Genomic DNA, 14,701 nt, shown 5'->3' with positions numbered 1-14,701 from the left:
CTCCCTAGATCTCCAGCCTGCTGGTCTACCTACTCTGTGGGTTTTGGAGTTGCCAGCCTGCAAAATCACGTGAGCCAATTCTTAAATTTCTCTCTCATCCTGTGTGTGTGTGTGTGTGTGTGTGTGTGTGTGTGTGTGTGCATATACACATGCATATATATACATATCTTATTGGTTCTATTTCTTTGGAGAACCCTGACTACCTACTACACTTGTCTTCTGACCCTAAAAAAAAATCTTCATATATGATTCTATAATTCTATAATTCCATTGTAATTAGCTTTAGAAAATGGATCTAGAGATAACCTCTTCCAGTGTTTCCTCCTTTTGCCTTGCATTCCTACTTGTCTTCCTTCCCATCTCAAATCAGCTTTAGCCCTATGTCTTAGAGTATGCTCAGGCTGCTACAGCAAAATACCACTAGATGGCTTAAACAACAGAAATTTATTCCTCACAGTTCTGGAGGTCGGAAGTCCAAAATCAAGATGCTAGCAAGGTAGGTTTCATTCTGAGATCTCTAGTTGCTACCGTCTTGCTGTGTGCTCACATGACCTCTTTTTTGTATGTTTATAGACAGAGAGTGAGCTCTCTGAATTGTCTTCTTATAAGGAGTGCAATCCTACTGGATCATGTCTCCCCACTTTTATGACCTCATTTAACTTTAATTACTTCTGTATAGACCCCATCTCCAATATAGTTAAACTGGGGGTTTGGGCTTCAACAGGAATTTTAAAGGGACACAAACATTCAGTCCATAATACCCTAACTGAGAAATACTTTCTAACTTCTCCATAGAAATCTAACTCTTGTTCTCTTATAAACAAATCCATCCTTCTCAAACAATTATAATTGCAGCCAATCTTTCCCACTATTAAACTTTATATCCAATCTCAGAACATTCAGGACATATCCTTCTTTTACGTTTTTGCACTGCCACATCTACATGCTTTAACTAGACTCTTGGCCCCAACAATTAGCTCCTTTTTTCTAGTATTTCCCAGAACTTCAATGAAACTTAAGAGACACCAAATAAGAAGGGAACACAAGAATAAGGAAGTGAAATGTGATCTTAACTGTTTTCTAATAAAACTAAGTAAGAAACACTACAGGATTATTTTTTAACTCCACCCATGGTATTTGTCTTCACAATTCTACCAACTAAACATAGGTAGTAATTAACACCTACTGGTTACTAGACACAACATAGCTGTGTTGCTTCAGTGGACACCCTGACACCATTCTTCGTAAATAATCAAAAGGCCTTGTGTGCTTAGCACATCAAATTGTGATCTGTACTTTGGACATGCACATCTGGCCTCTCATTTATTAAGACTCCAAAGTAAAAGTCTATCAGGAGGGGTTCAACATACTAGGCTGAAATGATTACAGTTCACTGAGGGCACTGGCTTGAGTCAGGCCAAAGTGATAAAAATATGGGCTTTGCAATTTTACTCATTATTTGACTTACTGAAGTCATTTCACCTTTATAAACCTCTGTTTCCTCACCTATAAACTGAGGATAAAAATAATGCCTACCTCACAAAACAGTAATAAATATTAAATGAAATACCATATGTATAGGGTATAGAACAATGTCTTACATTTAGTAAATACTCATATGTTGGCTTTCATGATTTATTATTTTAAATGCTCAAATATCTGCTGAATGAATGAACAAGTAAGTACATGATCTTGAGGTCTCTGGATATTCTACATTCTGTCTCATTCTTCTCCCTCTCATAAAAATGTCTAGTCAAAGACAATAGAAAAAAACAGAGAAATTATCTGGTGCTTAAAGTGACAAAGCTAAAAAGTAGCATACACTATTTATAGCTGTTATGGGTTGAATTATGTCCCCAAAAAAGATGTGTTCAAGGCTTAACCCCCGCTACCTGTGAATGTAACCTTATTCGGAAATAGTGTCTTTGCAGATGTAATCAAGTTAAGATGAGGTCACACTAAATTAGGGTGGACCCTAATCCATTATGACTGGTGTCCTTCTAAGAGGAGAAGAGACACAGAGGGAAGACAGCTGTGTGAAGACGGAAACAAAGATTGAAGTTATGATGCCTCAAACTAAGGGATGCCTGGGGCTACCAAGGACTAGAAACAGCAAGGCAGGATCCTGACCTAGAGGTTTTGAAGGGAGCACGGTTCATCCAATACCTTGATATAGGACTTCTAACCTCCTGAACTCTTAAAGAACAAATTTTTGTTGTTTTAAGCCACCTAATCTGTGGCACTGTTATGGAAACCATGGGAAATGAATACAGTTGTAGTTATAATTTTCCCCTCACGTGTCTTTAAAATAACAACAGTTTCTGCATTTAAAAAAGAGATATATATTATGTATTAAGACTTAAGAAAACAATTAAAGAACTGTAGAATCCTAGCAACAATTCCATGGCTCACCATGTCTAAGTCATATACTTTGGGAATTGATTCTTTTTTTTTTTTTTTTTTTGCGGTACGCAGGCCTCTCACTGTCGTGGCCTCTCCCGTTGCGGAGCACAGGCTCCGGACGCACAGGCTCAGCGGCCATGGCTCATGGGCCCAGCCGCTCCGTGGCATGTGGGATCTTCCCAGACCGGGGCACGAACCTGTGTCCCCTGCAGTGGCAGGCAGACTCTCAACCACTGCGCCACCAGGGAAGCCCTGGGAATTGATTTTTAAGATTTTATTATTTAGAAGCATACCTGCCTCAGGTAACTAATGAAAGAATTATTCATTAGATTTTGCTACTTCCTTAAAAAGCAAATTTTTCCTTCTCATTTTCAGTAACAACTTTGATGTGAGTCACAACAGCCATCAACGCAATACATAATAAATTGGAACATATATAAAGTGCTTTGAAGTGTTCAAAGAAATAAGGTAAAATTTGCTTTTTTTAGCAGGAATATTATAAACTGACCCAACTAGGGGAAAATGTATGCTATAAGTTTCACTGTCTGGATCCAGACTTCTGAAAAGCTTACAGAAGAGGAAGGGGGTTCAAAAAGAAAAATAAATTTAAATTGGCTCTTATACTATAAAGAGGTGTAGACATCTAAGTACATGCAAAAACAGACAAATGAAACAAAAAAGGGGTTTAGGCCCAATTTTAGGTCACTGTCATTTGTTTTATGAAGAATGAGAGCTTTCTGATTGGTTGGCTATTTTATTATTCCTGCAGAAAAGCTATTAGAAGACAGTAAGAGACAAAAGAGAGAATAAAAAAAGAAAAATCAGAGAGACAGAGGATCAGCAGTAAAAACAGAATCCAACACATTATGTAAGAATGAGTTGGTGATAAAGGATACGGTTTAACTAAAATTGACCTGACCCTACTCTAAACATCAGGTACAGTGCTAGCATACAGGAGGTCAAAGAGCCATATGTATCACCATATAATAGTAAAAACAGGTCTCATCTACTCTGTTGTGGTGTAAAGCTATTAAAGACACTTCAGTACATATAAATGACATCTTTGGATGGCACTGTTGAAGTGAGTGAATGCTCACCGGCCTTACACCTATACCAAAACAACGTAGCTGCGTCTACACCAACACGCACAAGAATGAGAAAAGGCCAGGTCGTATGTTCTAATGACAAAAAATAATGACGACTTTCCCAAATCATCAAGAAAGGACCATATTCAGAATTCTTAGTTCTGACCAATTAAATCACTTTGAAACCAATTAGGGTATAAATAAATAATTAAGAAACATTTTTAAGAAAGCAGGGGAGTAAGGCATATTTTAGAATGACTGCCAAAAAAAAATGTTAACATACTAAATTTATCTTTTAAAGTGTTAATCTTGAGTTAACCATAAAATCTGTCTATTCAAATTAGAACATTTTGAAGATTCCAAGTAACTAAGATTATGATATTGTTTGAAGTTGTTTTTCTAAGAGTGGTAAAGAATTTTTTCTAATCCATCTACAGAGTTTTTCAATGTCAATCATAAAAAACCTTTACAAAATGATGGCAATAATTAAATAATTTCTGATATATAAAACCATGTAGCAGAAATAGGAGTCTGGTGTCATTGAAGATATATTACCATGAAAGTAAGCTAATACAAAATCGGTATGACTATTAACTAATAAATTATGACCACAGGGCTTCCCAGGTGGCACAGTGGTTAAGAATCCACCTGCAATGCAGGGGACACGGGTTTGAGCCCTGGCTGGGGAAGATCCCACATGCCGTGGAGTAACTAAGCCCATGCGCCACAACTACTGAGCCCATGTGCCACAACTATTGAAGCCCGTGTGCCTAGAGCCCATGTTCTGCAACAAGAGAAGCCATGACAATGAGAAGCCCGCGCACCGCAACAAACAGTAGCCCCTGCTTGCCGCAACTAGAGAAAGCCCGGGCACAGCAACAAAGAGCCAACACAGCCAAAAAAAATTAATTAATTAATTAATTAAAAAAAAATTATGACTACAGAATAGGCCCTGTACAGAAGAGTACAACTCATATTGTAGATATTATAACCCTAATCCTTATACAATGTTTGGCAAAAATTACGAAATAATGGATTTAGGAACTTTTGATATTGTATAATTATATAAAAGGGGCCCAACCCAAACAGAATCACTTTATTGGTTAAGGTACCCAGCATTTGTGACTTAAAATGTCATTTACACAACATTTCATTATTGGTGGATTCATACAGTTATGATTATTAATTCAATATAGATTTTAAATTAATATTTTTTCCAAATCCAGTATTTCCTGCTTCAATTATCTCAAAAATAATAATCTCCATGTATTGATATCTTAAGATGACAACAGAATAACTGAAGGAAACATTACAGTATAAGAAATTATATCACTCATTTAACCTATTTCTTTCTCAGTAACTATAACTTGTGAACATGACCAGAACAAGTTTAAAATTAACATCTCTTGACTAGATAAGAACCCTGATTGCTCATTTAATTAAGATGTATCTCTATGAACAAGCAAGAAATAATCAGGTGGTAAAATTTTTTGTTCCTTACATGCAAGAATGCCTTGGCAAAATATACCTGTCATCACTGGAAAGGATAAAGTTTCAATAACCTTTAGAATACAAGTCTAAATTTTCTTCCTTGAAATTGGGTTTACAATTATTTCAGGAAGAGTGTGGAACACTACTTACATTTGATGAAGAACTTGTGCCATGGCAACTCCATTAGTCAGCTGTTTCACATCCTGACAAGGTGCAGCAGTATTGAATGTCTGCAGCTAAAATGACATACAGCAAGTTATTTAACTGCTTTACTCCCCTCCCCCCTCAATTTATATACATGAATGAACACTAGAAAGAAAACTGTTTTGTTTAAATAGACCCTGCCAAACAAATGAAATTATACTCATATGTTTCTATGACTGTTATATTTTTATAAGAATACTTAACATTTCATAAAATCATTACCATACCTAATAGTCAAACGTATTGATGTCATGTATGAAGTACTTCAGAATTTCTGAAAAACACGTGTAGAACTCTTAAGATAGTAATAGTCTGTGTTTTGTCAATTTTTAGGAGAATAACATCAGGAAAAGAATTTTAAGATAACCTAACATCTGCAAGTTAAAATTTCACTCATATCATTTGGTAGGAAAACAAAAGCTAGAAATGTCAAGTCTAAAACTACCTAGTTAATCAATAAGCTCTAAATAAGGCAGGACTTCTGCCTGTTACCAACAGTTACCCTTAGAGCATGAACAGTCCAGGGCCCACCAATCACGTCAAGTTGTATCTATCTAGTTTGGCTTTAGATGCTACTAACTTTTCAAATCTCTGTGTATTAAACATTCATGTACATTTTAAAAATAGAAGTGAAACAGTGGCAACTCTTCCTAATAAGCAAATACAAGATAGAGGAATTTTTTTAAAGCAAATTGCAACAGAGCTCAATGGATTATATACTTTCTCGAAATCTAATCTCAATCCATAAATATCTTAAATTAAATACACTATGATTCTCTATTCCCTCACATATTCATCTCCTTTACTATTCAATTATAATTCCTTAGTTTACCACCATAATACACCTTTAGTGGTTGTTGTATTTTGAGATTCTACAAATCTGTCTCCATTATCCTTATACAAAGTGGAAGAATGACACAAACTACGTAAATCTAGCCACAGTTACTTTCAAAGCACAAAGATAAAGATACTTTACTGAGCTTCTACTCTACGTAGGGCACTGTAGTATAGGAAGGAGTTACAAGGGAAAAACACCAGGTTTTCACTCTCAAGTAGCTTCAATCCAGAGTTAAGGAGAGGAGAAAAAGACACAAATCATTTGCAGAAGATGTCACTTCTAGTCTCATGACTGCAGTATGCACAAAATGTTCCAAACTAACCTAATTAGGGCTTGTATTTATTAAAGACTTCTTAAAGACTTATTTATTAAAGACTTCTTAGAGATGATTCCAATGGATGATCCTGAGTAAAGAAAGGGCCAGGGGAAGGAAACTTCAGGAAATAGCAACATGATAAAAGCACAAGTACAAGAAAAGACATGGTATTTTTAGGTAACATGCAGTTCAGTATTGCTGGATTTCTCTGCATGTTCAGTTGTTAAGGGAGACAACCAAGGGGGTAAAAAACAGGCATGCGTCAGAACTCGGGGTCATGGCAAGAAACTTGGAATTATCCTTAATGGTATTATCTATATCATGGGGAAACAGTAGAATAGTTTCTACCTCACAAGTTGGTTGTGAGAATTAAATAAATTAGCAAACACAGTGTACTCAGATCAGTGCCTGGCACGTGGTACAAACTCAACAGCTGTTAGCACATTAGCTATGAGTCAGGGTTTCTCAAAGTGTGGCATCTAAGAACAATATGTAACAGAATCTCCAGACAAACTAAATCAGAAAATCCCCAAGTGATTCTTATGTACATCAGTTCTTTAGAACCATTGCTCTGGGTGATGAAGAATCACTAAAGAGTAACAAGGGGCTTCCCTGGTGGCGCAGTGGTTGGGAGTCCGCCTGCCGATGCAGGGGACGCGGGTTTGTGCCCCGGTCCGGGAGGATCCCACATGCCGCGGAGCGGCTGGGCCAGTGAGCCATGGCCGCTGGGCCTGCGCGGCCGGAGCCTGTGCTCCGCGGCGGGAGAGGCCACAGCAGTGAGAGGCCCACGTACCGCAAAAAAAAAAAAAAAAAAAAGAGTAACAAGGAAGAGACATCTTTAGTATGTTTTGGATAGTAGCAAGAGTGACACAGAGAATGGGAGAGAGTAGCTTTATGCTTGCTCAGTTAGAAGGCTCCTGCAATGGTCTTTTTGACAACATGGAATGCTAAGATTAGTTAGGGTAATGCTGACTAACAGGACAGCGTGAATTCATGGAATATTTAAATTATAAAATAAGAAGGATTTTGCAGTTGGGTGGATGTACAAGGAAGAAAAACCCCAGGGTTTAGGGCATCTTTAAAAGGAAGATAATCATATACGTTCAGGTAAAATGTGGCTCCCACTTCTCAACCCTTCCTACTTACACATTACATCATTAAGTTTCTACAAAATGGATATGATTAGTGATTTTAAGAAGGCAATTTCATGAGACACAGAATATTAGGCAAAATAGTAAAGAAATATGTAAAAGGAGTAAATACACTGAGTGCCTCATGGCCCACCACGCCCAGATTAAGATCAATTTCTTCTTTTTACAGCCATGAAAAGTATTTCTTGGAAGCTCTTAAACTAGTTGCAAAATAAATTAGATAACAGAGAACGTCACTTCATTTGGCTAAATTGAAAGACTTTATAACCAAGAAGTGTGAATAAATTATAAAGCTCAGTGAGGGGAGTGAAGCCACAGCAGTGGGACAAAAGAAAATGTACCCTTTCAGACTACTCTTCATAGAGGTGAAGATGCAAAAGTCTTTTGGTGAGTGACCCAAAAAGGACAAACAGGGCTTCCATCACTAAACACAGTGCTCTGGCAAATAGCATCTTACTTTCTTCTTTATTTTTAAATAAAGCAAACAATCAGAAATGTGGAAATGCTGTTCCTGAACTGCTTCAATATAAACGTCAAAGAAATCAAGGAAGAAAAGGGGTTTTCACCACTGACACCCAACAAAAACTCAACTTTGGGTCAACTCTATTCTCAAATTATTCTCAAATTCTCTTCCGTCAGCTGCTCATTTCAGAAAGAGAATCACTGCTCTGAGTTTTAAGATCTTCATAAAAATGATTCAGCCTTTTTTTTTCTTTTTTGTAACTTGGGCATACATTCGGTATTAGTTTTTCCTTCACCGGCATGTTGAAGGCAAAGAATGAAAGAACCAAGTAAACCATTAAGGAAAGCCTGGTCCAGCACTCTAATTTTATTGAAGAAATTAAAGTCCAAAGATTTAAAATTTTCAAATGTCACAGAGCCAAAAGGCAGAATTAAATTTATCTTCACACACGTACGTCAAACTCTCTCTACCATGTAAATGATGCCCAAATTTATCCTTCAGCCCTCAATTTTTTGCTGAGTAGCAGTATAACATTTCTAAGAACTAATTATTTTAAGGTGAGCTCCAAATCATAAAATATAACTTTTAAAGAACTGCCAAAACAGGCATCTCTTCACCTAACCAACTTTTTTTGATGACCTCTCTGTTAAGGATGGTTCTATTGTCCTAGAACAATGTCCAGTACTGAAAGAACACAGTTTACTACCAGCTATCTTCTCACTTCCATTATAACGGGTTTTTTTTTTTTTTTTGCGGTACGCGGGCCTCTCACTGTTGTGGCCTCTCCCGTTGCAGAGCACAGGCTCCGGACGCGCAGGCTCAGCGGCCATGGCTAACGGGCTCAGCTGCTCCCCGGCATGTGGGATCTTCCCGGACCGGGGCACAAACCCGCGTCCCCTGCATTGGCAGGCGGACTCTCAACCACTGCGCCACCAGGGAAGTCCCATCATAACGTTTTTTTAATCTTATATCTCCTACAACTTCCCCTCAACACGTAACATTACTTAGCTTGGCAGGGAGCACATTCATTAAGAGTCCAGAGATATCATGACAAAGGTGTCTTCCATTACCTTCTTTCAATCTATCCTCAAAGAAGACTATTACATTACTGCTAGAAGTTCTTCCCTGTGTCTGGAAAACTCATTTCTCTTGATTTCTACTTGTTGAAATTCATCAATCCTCTAGGAAATAGTTAAAAATTTATCCTAGGTATCTACAAAAACCTATATACTTAGTGGTGAATAACGAACGGTGAAATACTAGTCTCTGATGTCAGGACCAAGACAAGGATATTTACTATCATCACTCTGATTCAATGTTGTACTGCAGATCCTAGTCAGTTTTTGTTTCTGGGAATAAAGCAGAAAACAGGTCAGACAAGAGCTCTGACCCCAAAGTGCAAACGAGATGACTTCAGAAAATGTTAAGTGTTACAGACACAACAAAAAGGGGTTAACAGGTTACAATGGGATAGGAGTAGGAGACAGGTAGGTCACTCACTGTCACAGACTGTCTCTGAAAGATGACAAGAGACCCAGGAACTGAATGGTGAGAAGTCAGCCAGCCATTGGAAGAACCAGAAGGAGGATATTTTAGGAAGAGGGAAGAGAAGTTAAAAAGCCCTGATGCATTAAAAAAAAAAAAAAAAAGAGCTTGACTTCAAGAAACAGAAAGTCAACACAGCATGGTGGGCACGGAGGAGTGTGGCATGAGACCAGTTTTCAGAAAGTTGGGGAGGTGAGGTAAGACCAACTATGCAGTAGCTGACGAACAGCAAAGTTCACTGGGAATCATCCAGAGAGGTAAAGAAAAGCCTAGAGGCAGGAACCTAAGAAACTAAGGCAGAAGATAATTTCACAAAGGAGCCATCAATTAAGATAAGGATAATATAATAGTTCCCAGTCTGCCAATCCCAGTACGTGAAGGCCTTAGAGAAAAGAGCTCAAGTGCAATGGGCTGAGGAGTAAATAGAAGCTCAAGAAGTATAAAGGATGAGTACTTAAAAATACAAGAAATATGACTGTGAAGGAAGAGGGGGAATACAGTGTAGCTTTAATAGGGAGTGATGGCTCTTTTTCTTTTTAAGAGAGGGAAGATTTGAGCAAGTTTACATGTAGAGAGGAAAGAGCTAATGGAAAGGAAAAAAATAAATACCAAAAGGGGATAAATGACAGAGCAAAGTTTTACAAGAGGTGAAAGAGGTGGATCTAGAGCCAGAGCCAAAGATAAGGAGGAGGTCGTTTTCCTGATGGGGAGAAGGTTTGGGGCTCAAACAGGGTACTGATAAAGGTTTGCAAGGAGAAGTAAGAGAGGAACTGTGTGGTTCTTCTTAATCATAAAGCTGGGCAGTATACGGGAACAGGAGAATTTGGCTGTAGCAGCATTTGAGAGGCAACAGTCTGCACGTTAATTCCATTTTCTCCATAGTGTTTCAGCAGCCTGAGAGAGAACTGGAGAAGCAAACAACCAGTTATACTCTGTCACCTATGATTCCTTATCTTTCCTTATTATTATAAATAATATTTTTACATGGGACTTCCCTGGCGGTCCAGTGCTTAAGACTGTGCTCCCAATGCAGGGGGCACGGGTTCGATCCCTTGTGCGGGGGAACTAAGATTCAACATGCCACATGGTGCAGCCAGAAAAATAAAAGTAAATATAAATAAATAATATTTTTACAGTGTTTAAGGAATTTTGCCTTCCATTATAAAAAATACACAGCTCTGCCTACCACATCAATTAAAACTGAAAATTCTTTGATTATGCTTGATATCTCTCTTCCTCAGTGTCTTATACAAAGTAGGAACTTCACTATTTATTAATACTGATTAAAACAATGGATACAGTCACAAAATATTTTAAATTTTGAAATACAATTCAAGAAAATCCTATACTTCACCACCAACTCTCATGGAAGTCAATGACATCATAAAGACTAAGTTTACTAGGTAAGTCATGTTTAGAGCAACAATGCAACAGATTAGGATACACCCTTTAATTAGTCACTTGTTTAATAGAACACATCATTAGAAGTAATGTTGTCTTGTTTCATGACAGCCTTAAACATGGTATCTAAATCCCAATACTTCTTTTTTTTTTTTTTTTTTTTTTTTTTTTTTGCGGTACGCGGGCCTCTCACTGTTGCGGCCCCTCCCGTTGCGGAGCACAGGCTCTGGACGCGCAGGCTCAGCGGCCATGGCTCACGGGCCCAGCCTTTCCGCGGCATGTGGGATCTTCCCGGACCGGGACACGAACCCGTGTCCCCTGCATCGGCAGGCGGACTCTCATCCACTGCGCCACCAGGGAAGCACTCCCAATACTTCTTTTAAGTGAAAATACAGATGAACACTTTGCTAATTGCTTTTAACTCAGAAACTCCAGATGCTTGCATTCTACTTAAAGCAAAAGCTGTTAACCTTCAAAGTGTAAAGGTTGCTTTACATTATGGTTATTTCCAATAAACTTCACACATTGTCAGAAACCTTCCCTAATTTCTCATTCTTTTGAATTACATGCATTGAGAGATAGACAGGGAATCTCATCAACCAATTACCTCCTCCTAATCCAGTCTGTTTACATTCCATTCTGCACACAGTCCCCTACACAAAACTAAACAACTGGTTTAGGGATGAGCATCACTGACAGCACCTTGTGGACCATCGAGCATCAACCTTGCCCAATGTGGGTTAGAAGCCACACCTGAATGCCAGCTCTCTGATAGCTGAGCACCTCCAAAAGGTGACAGAGACATTGTTTTGCTGGCGGAAATAGTGCGGACAGATCCTGCCCGTCCAAACCCAACAAATTAACAGAAATACTAAACGCGGATAAAGTGCAAATGAAAATGCCATGTTCTTTTCTTTAAGGAAAATGCTTGTCCATTGGAAGGGGAGGGGAACCAGTGAGAAAAAGGGAATACAAGCCCCCATCCCTAACATATCTTCTGATCCACGCAGGAAATACGTGGAAACATCTCTTCCAAGCGGCTTCTACAAACATGGATGTCCTGGGGCCAAGGAGAAGCAATGATCCACTAACTAAAACCACCTCTTGGTCACCTGTGTCCAAGTAGAGGAAGGTGCTTGCAGTGGGAGGGAGGTTTCAGCGGGGGTCTTCACTCCCAAGTGGCACAAAGGTCACTATGGTAAGACTGTTCAGCAGACGGAAGGCAAGGGTGTCGGTGGCCCAGAAAGTCTAGGGCTTGGGCGCAGGGCAGGGGCAAAAAATGGGAGAGCGGGGAGTAAAGGGATGGACGCTTGGCTCCCGCCACAGCTGTTCGGAGCACGACCAGGGCGGTAAGACAAGCCTCCTCCGTCCCGCCCCCCAGAACTCCCTTTACCCTTCCCCCGCCCTCAAAGACATAAACACACGCACACTCACTCACGGACGCACACCTGCCCCGCGACCCGCAGGTGGCACTCTCGCGGTCAAGGGCGACGGGAGGCGCGGAGGGCAATGCGCGGAGTCCGGGGCGCAGGTGGCCCCCGCTACGGCGCAGGTGGTCCCCGCTGCTCCGCAGGCTAACCTGAGAGGTGCCAGTGACCAGGCAGCCCCCAGGACCTCTCCGCGGTCTCCCGGCCCCCCTCGCCCCCTGGTACTCACCCAGATGATGAGGCTGTCGCACAGTGGCAGCTCGGACTGCGGAAGCGGCTGCGTCTCTTCCATGGCCGGGACTGCCGTCAACTACACCGCTGACACCAAAACCTCCCTCCTCCCCGCGCTCCGCCAGGCGCCGGTGTCGAGGACCTGCTCGCCCGTCAGGAAAGCTCGGTAGCCAGGCCCAGCGACCGCGCCGCTCACGCGCGAAGCCTCGCGCTGCCGACGTCGCCGGCGTAGCCCCCTCCTCGCCGCTGCCCCTGCCCCGCCCCGCAGTTCGCCCCCTCCCCCGTCTGGCACAGGCCGCGCTGCTCGGCACCTGAGCCCCGCCCCCTCCCCTCCCTTCCCCTCCCCGCCGTCCTTCCACCCCTCCTTCCCACTCCGGCACACCTCTCCCCTCTGCACTGAGTGACCTGGGCGCGCACCAGTCACAAAGAAGATAGGTGCCGGAGGGGGACGGGTGAGGCGGGGAGGGGGCGGGAAGAGCGGGAATAGGTTGAGCAGGAGGGATTGCTGATTGGACACGCCCTCTTGGGCTTCGACCAATCAACGTGAGACAAGACTGTGCCTCCTAGAGAGCGAGCGAGACGGTGGGAAGGGGTTTATGACCTGGCAGGTGCAGCTAGGGTGGGGGGCAGCGAGTGCGCGTGCGCGTGCGCGGTTGGGGGTTGCTGAGGCGCAGCCCCAAGGGCAGAAGCGGCCACGGGGCCCTAAGGGTACGCAGGGCCGGCTCCGGCATCTTCCGGCCTCCTTCCTCGCCGGTAGGACAAGCTCCTGGCTACAGCTATGGAGACCCACACTGCTTCCACAACGTCTGCAGAAATAGATCCTACCCGTGAATAAAAACCACTCCAGATAGGGAGAGTTGATTTTCTTCTAGGCTCTCATTAGAAAACGATATTTTAATTTGCAGATAAGGCAAAGAAATGTGTTTCCTATGGGGGAAAAATACTATAAAGCTGCTTAAATCAAATAAGCTCTCACGAGATTACAAACCATGGGCAATTTTATTTTAAATGGGGCAAAAGGTAGGAAAATGAAAAAAATGATCTTTTAGTTTTCAAAAAACATGGAAGATATCAATGTACAATGCTTCTTATTTTTCTTTAACGGTTGAAAACTTGTCTTTTCTGAGAATGTTCATGGGGGAGGGGGAGGTGTAAAATTGGAAACTCTCCAAGGTACTGATGTATAGCTTAGGCTATTGAAATGGGCTGGCATATTGTTAGTCTTGCGGTTGGTTTACATCACTTCACTCATTCATAAACTCATCAATTCATGCTCTGTGTAAAAATGCAGCTGGATCCTTTATATTACTGCATCTTTATACTTAGACACTGAAAGTTTAAAACCGATGGATGACTGCAATTAAAAGCCCGCCAATATAAATCAATCTCATTCTAAAAATACAGTACATGCATTTGCTATTGAGTCCCTTAACATTATTCCAGAACTTTCTTACCTTGTGTGAAGTATTTTATACTTCGGGACACTAGCAACATTAGTAATATGACTTAATGAAAAGTAAAAGATCTAAGAATTGAAGACCTTGTCTGAGTCTTGACTTTACTTCTCGCTGGCAATGATGACAGCTTTCTCCTCTGGAACCCAACCACCACATTCCTGAAATAACGCTAATGACGCTAACCAGCCCTGCATACCTCACAGAGGCAAAAATAACGGATGTGGAAGATTTTTATGAATTAAAAACTCCTTTGCAAATATGAATTACTGCAACCATATATGCTTAGAAGTGTATGAGAACACTTACTCCTAAGAGCCACAGGTGATTAAACTACTTGAAGTATTTAAGAAGAGTAAGTGAGGGGCAACTGAGTTATCCTTCTGGGCTTTATACAAGCAGAGAATAGGTCCTCAGGGAAGGATGCCCAGTTGTCCTCATGGTACTAGATCTAATGGGAAAATATGTGAAGGACATGATTGTGAATTCAGAGAAGAAGAAATACAAATATTTCAAACAAATATGAAAAGTTAGAAAAGTGCAAAACATGAATCATTGAAATAAAACAACACAAAACAATGTTGAAAAGAGTAAAGTACACTTTCATATACAACTGGAACAAGCATTTTAGAATATTTTTCTAAGTTTTTAATTATAAAATTAGCTTGCATTACATTATACCAGGAAAAAAA

General features: G+C 40.7%; 1 protein-coding gene across 1 annotated transcript in view; it reads right to left on the bottom strand.

The window, feature by feature from the left end:
* HOOK1 (hook microtubule tethering protein 1) overlaps positions 1–12,726 on the bottom strand; it is a 64,926-nt gene extending 52,200 nt beyond the window's left edge. Inside the window, exons 1-2 of the mRNA XM_065875832.1 lie at positions 12,554–12,726; positions 5,130–5,215 (exon numbers count right to left, since the gene is read on the bottom strand). Of these exons, the coding sequence (XP_065731904.1) occupies positions 5,130–5,215; positions 12,554–12,616 (149 nt within the window). The 5' untranslated portion in view covers positions 12,617–12,726. The remainder of the gene's footprint in view (positions 1–5,129; positions 5,216–12,553) is intronic.
* Positions 12,727–14,701: the final 1,975 nt, after the last annotated feature.

The sequence above is a fragment of the Phocoena phocoena genome, chromosome 1, assembly GCF_963924675.1.
Source record: "Phocoena phocoena chromosome 1, mPhoPho1.1, whole genome shotgun sequence".
Classification (NCBI taxonomy): Eukaryota; Metazoa; Chordata; class Mammalia; order Artiodactyla; family Phocoenidae; genus Phocoena; species Phocoena phocoena.
The sequence above is the reverse complement of the archived record's forward strand: the minus strand, read 5'-3'. Positions and strand labels throughout refer to the sequence as shown.